Genomic DNA, 2,209 nt, shown 5'->3' with positions numbered 1-2,209 from the left:
CACACACACTCAAACGCTGCACATATCTCACTAATTGTCATAAGCCAGCAAACAAGAATCTGTAACTGGTTTGCTCGGTGCGCCTGTGGCGTTTGAAAATTATTCGTTTGAACCTCCTCGATCCACCTAAAGCCAACCACTCCTACACATCCAACTCTTCCAAATTGATATATGACAATATCTACTTTCGATCACGTGTCTGCGGGGCGACTTAGACGGATTGCGCGTCATCTCGCCTTCCCAAATTTTTCCCCTTCTGCTGCAGCTCGAATCCAAAACATCTATCTATAGTGGCCGAGTAGCGAGAGAGCGAAAGATGTTTAACTCGGTGAATCTGGGCAACTTCTGCTCCCAGACACGCAAAGACCGGACATCCGAGTTTGGGGACAGGACGGGCTGCGCTTCCAACATATACCTCCCCAGCTGCACCTACTACGTCCCCGAGTTTTCCGCCGTCTCCTCGTTTCTTCCGCAGGCCCCTTCGCGGCAAATCAGCTACCCTTACTCCACGAATCTGTCTCAAGTGCAGCCGGTGCGGGAAGTTTCGTACGGCTTGGACCCCGCCAGCAAATGGCACCACAGGAGCAACTATGCGTCGTGCTACTCGGGAGAGGATCTGGTGCATAGAGACTGTCTTCCTCCATCCACCATGACAGAAATGCTCATGAAGAACGAGAGCGTGTACAGCCACCACCATCACCACCATGCCCACCCGGGATCCAATCACCCTTCCACGGGCTTTTACTCTGGCGTGGGGAAGAACAACGTCCTCCCACAAGGCTTCGACCGCTTTTTCGAGACCGCATACTGCAGCAGCACGGACAATCAGTCAGACAATTGTTTACAAAAGGGCGAGGGAGGGAAGCTGGAAAGCGACTCCCAGCAGCAGCAGCAGCAGCAGCAACAACAGCAACAGCAGCAGCAGCAGCAGGACGCCACAGCGGCTATATCTGGAGTCCCGGAGCCGGGGAAAGACCCAGACGATGAGGAGGAACACACGAATTCAGGCTCCTGCACCTCTTCTTCCGCCACAGCCAAGGACGGAAACGCCAGCAAGAGCAGCCACTCGAGTAGGTACAACCGAAGCTGTAAAACGGGGGGAAGGTTAAGGGGACTAGACCGGTGTTTTGTCGGTCAGATTTTATGTGGAGTTTTATAAGCATTCAAAGGATTTTATTATAACCCTACAAAGCTCTTTCTTGCAACGGGAAGAATTTTTACGATGGGAAAAGGGCTTTGAAAAAAGAAAAAGTGGGGGATGTTATACACAGACGCCTCTATGGTGAGAGTCTGTGAAATTTTTTAAGAGAGAGCTATTGTGACAAATGTTAACTTTGATCGTGAACTTGCGTTGGTCATTTTTAAGGGATTTTCTTGTTGGGGCTGTCGTGTGTAAAAACCAATTGGGCAGAACATTGCTTTTGGCGTCCGGTGAATTATCTTTAGCACAGGGTTTGCGCGCAAAAAGTCATGCAGCAAAGAGCATTAAGCACAAAACTATCTATCTATCTATCTATCTATCTATCTATCTATCTATCTATCTATCTATCTATCTATCTATCTATCTGAAATATGCTGTGAAGATGCTAAAAAGCTTAATATGCGGTCTAAATAACGTTTTTAGAAATGACACGATCAGAAAATTATATTGATTAGCTATCAACTAAAATTAAAGCTAACTATTATTTGCCAGTGTAACTAGTTCATCCAGTGTGTGGTTTAAAACCTGAGACTTAAATTTGTCCACTTTCCACGCTAGCACACACACACACACAAACACACACACACACGCACACGCACACACGCACACACGCACACACACACACACACACAAATGTATTTCCCCGGTCACCTGTTTGATAAGGAGTGATAGGGCCATTGGGGTCTGCACAGGGGCCGCTGCAGACAAAAATCCAATGCATCCACTGCCAGAAGATTGTACAAATTGTTTAGTTTAGCTCCAGAGGAATGTGGCGCACATAATGCAGGGCGAAAATACTTTTTGTTATTGTGTATTTGTAACAGATAAACACGTACTTAGCGAGGCTGTAAGTTGATATTATTCCCTCCGAACTATTTTGGATATTTAGCACTCTTTATGGCTGGTTTATCTGATAGCCTCAGCTACTTCACTTCATGAATGTGGTTTGAAATGTTATCATTGCTAATGCCACTGACACAGGATTTTCAGCACCTGGCGAGCCTATTG

The 2,209-nt window shown here is 46.7% G+C and overlaps 1 protein-coding gene across 1 annotated transcript in view; it reads left to right on the top strand.

Annotated features, from left to right (window-relative positions):
• Positions 1 to 31: 31 nt before the first annotated feature.
• The window catches only part of hoxc11a (homeobox C11a), a 2,799-nt gene continuing 621 nt past the window's right edge, over positions 32 to 2,209 (top strand). Inside the window, exon 1 of the mRNA XM_007556555.2 lies at positions 32 to 1,070. Within this exon, the coding sequence (XP_007556617.1) occupies positions 317 to 1,070 (754 nt within the window). The 5' untranslated portion in view covers positions 32 to 316. The remainder of the gene's footprint in view (positions 1,071 to 2,209) is intronic.

The sequence above is a fragment of the Poecilia formosa genome, unplaced genomic scaffold, assembly GCF_000485575.1.
Source record: "Poecilia formosa unplaced genomic scaffold, Poecilia_formosa-5.1.2 Scaffold80, whole genome shotgun sequence".
Classification (NCBI taxonomy): Eukaryota; Metazoa; Chordata; class Actinopteri; order Cyprinodontiformes; family Poeciliidae; genus Poecilia; species Poecilia formosa.
The sequence above is the reverse complement of the archived record's forward strand: the minus strand, read 5'-3'. Positions and strand labels throughout refer to the sequence as shown.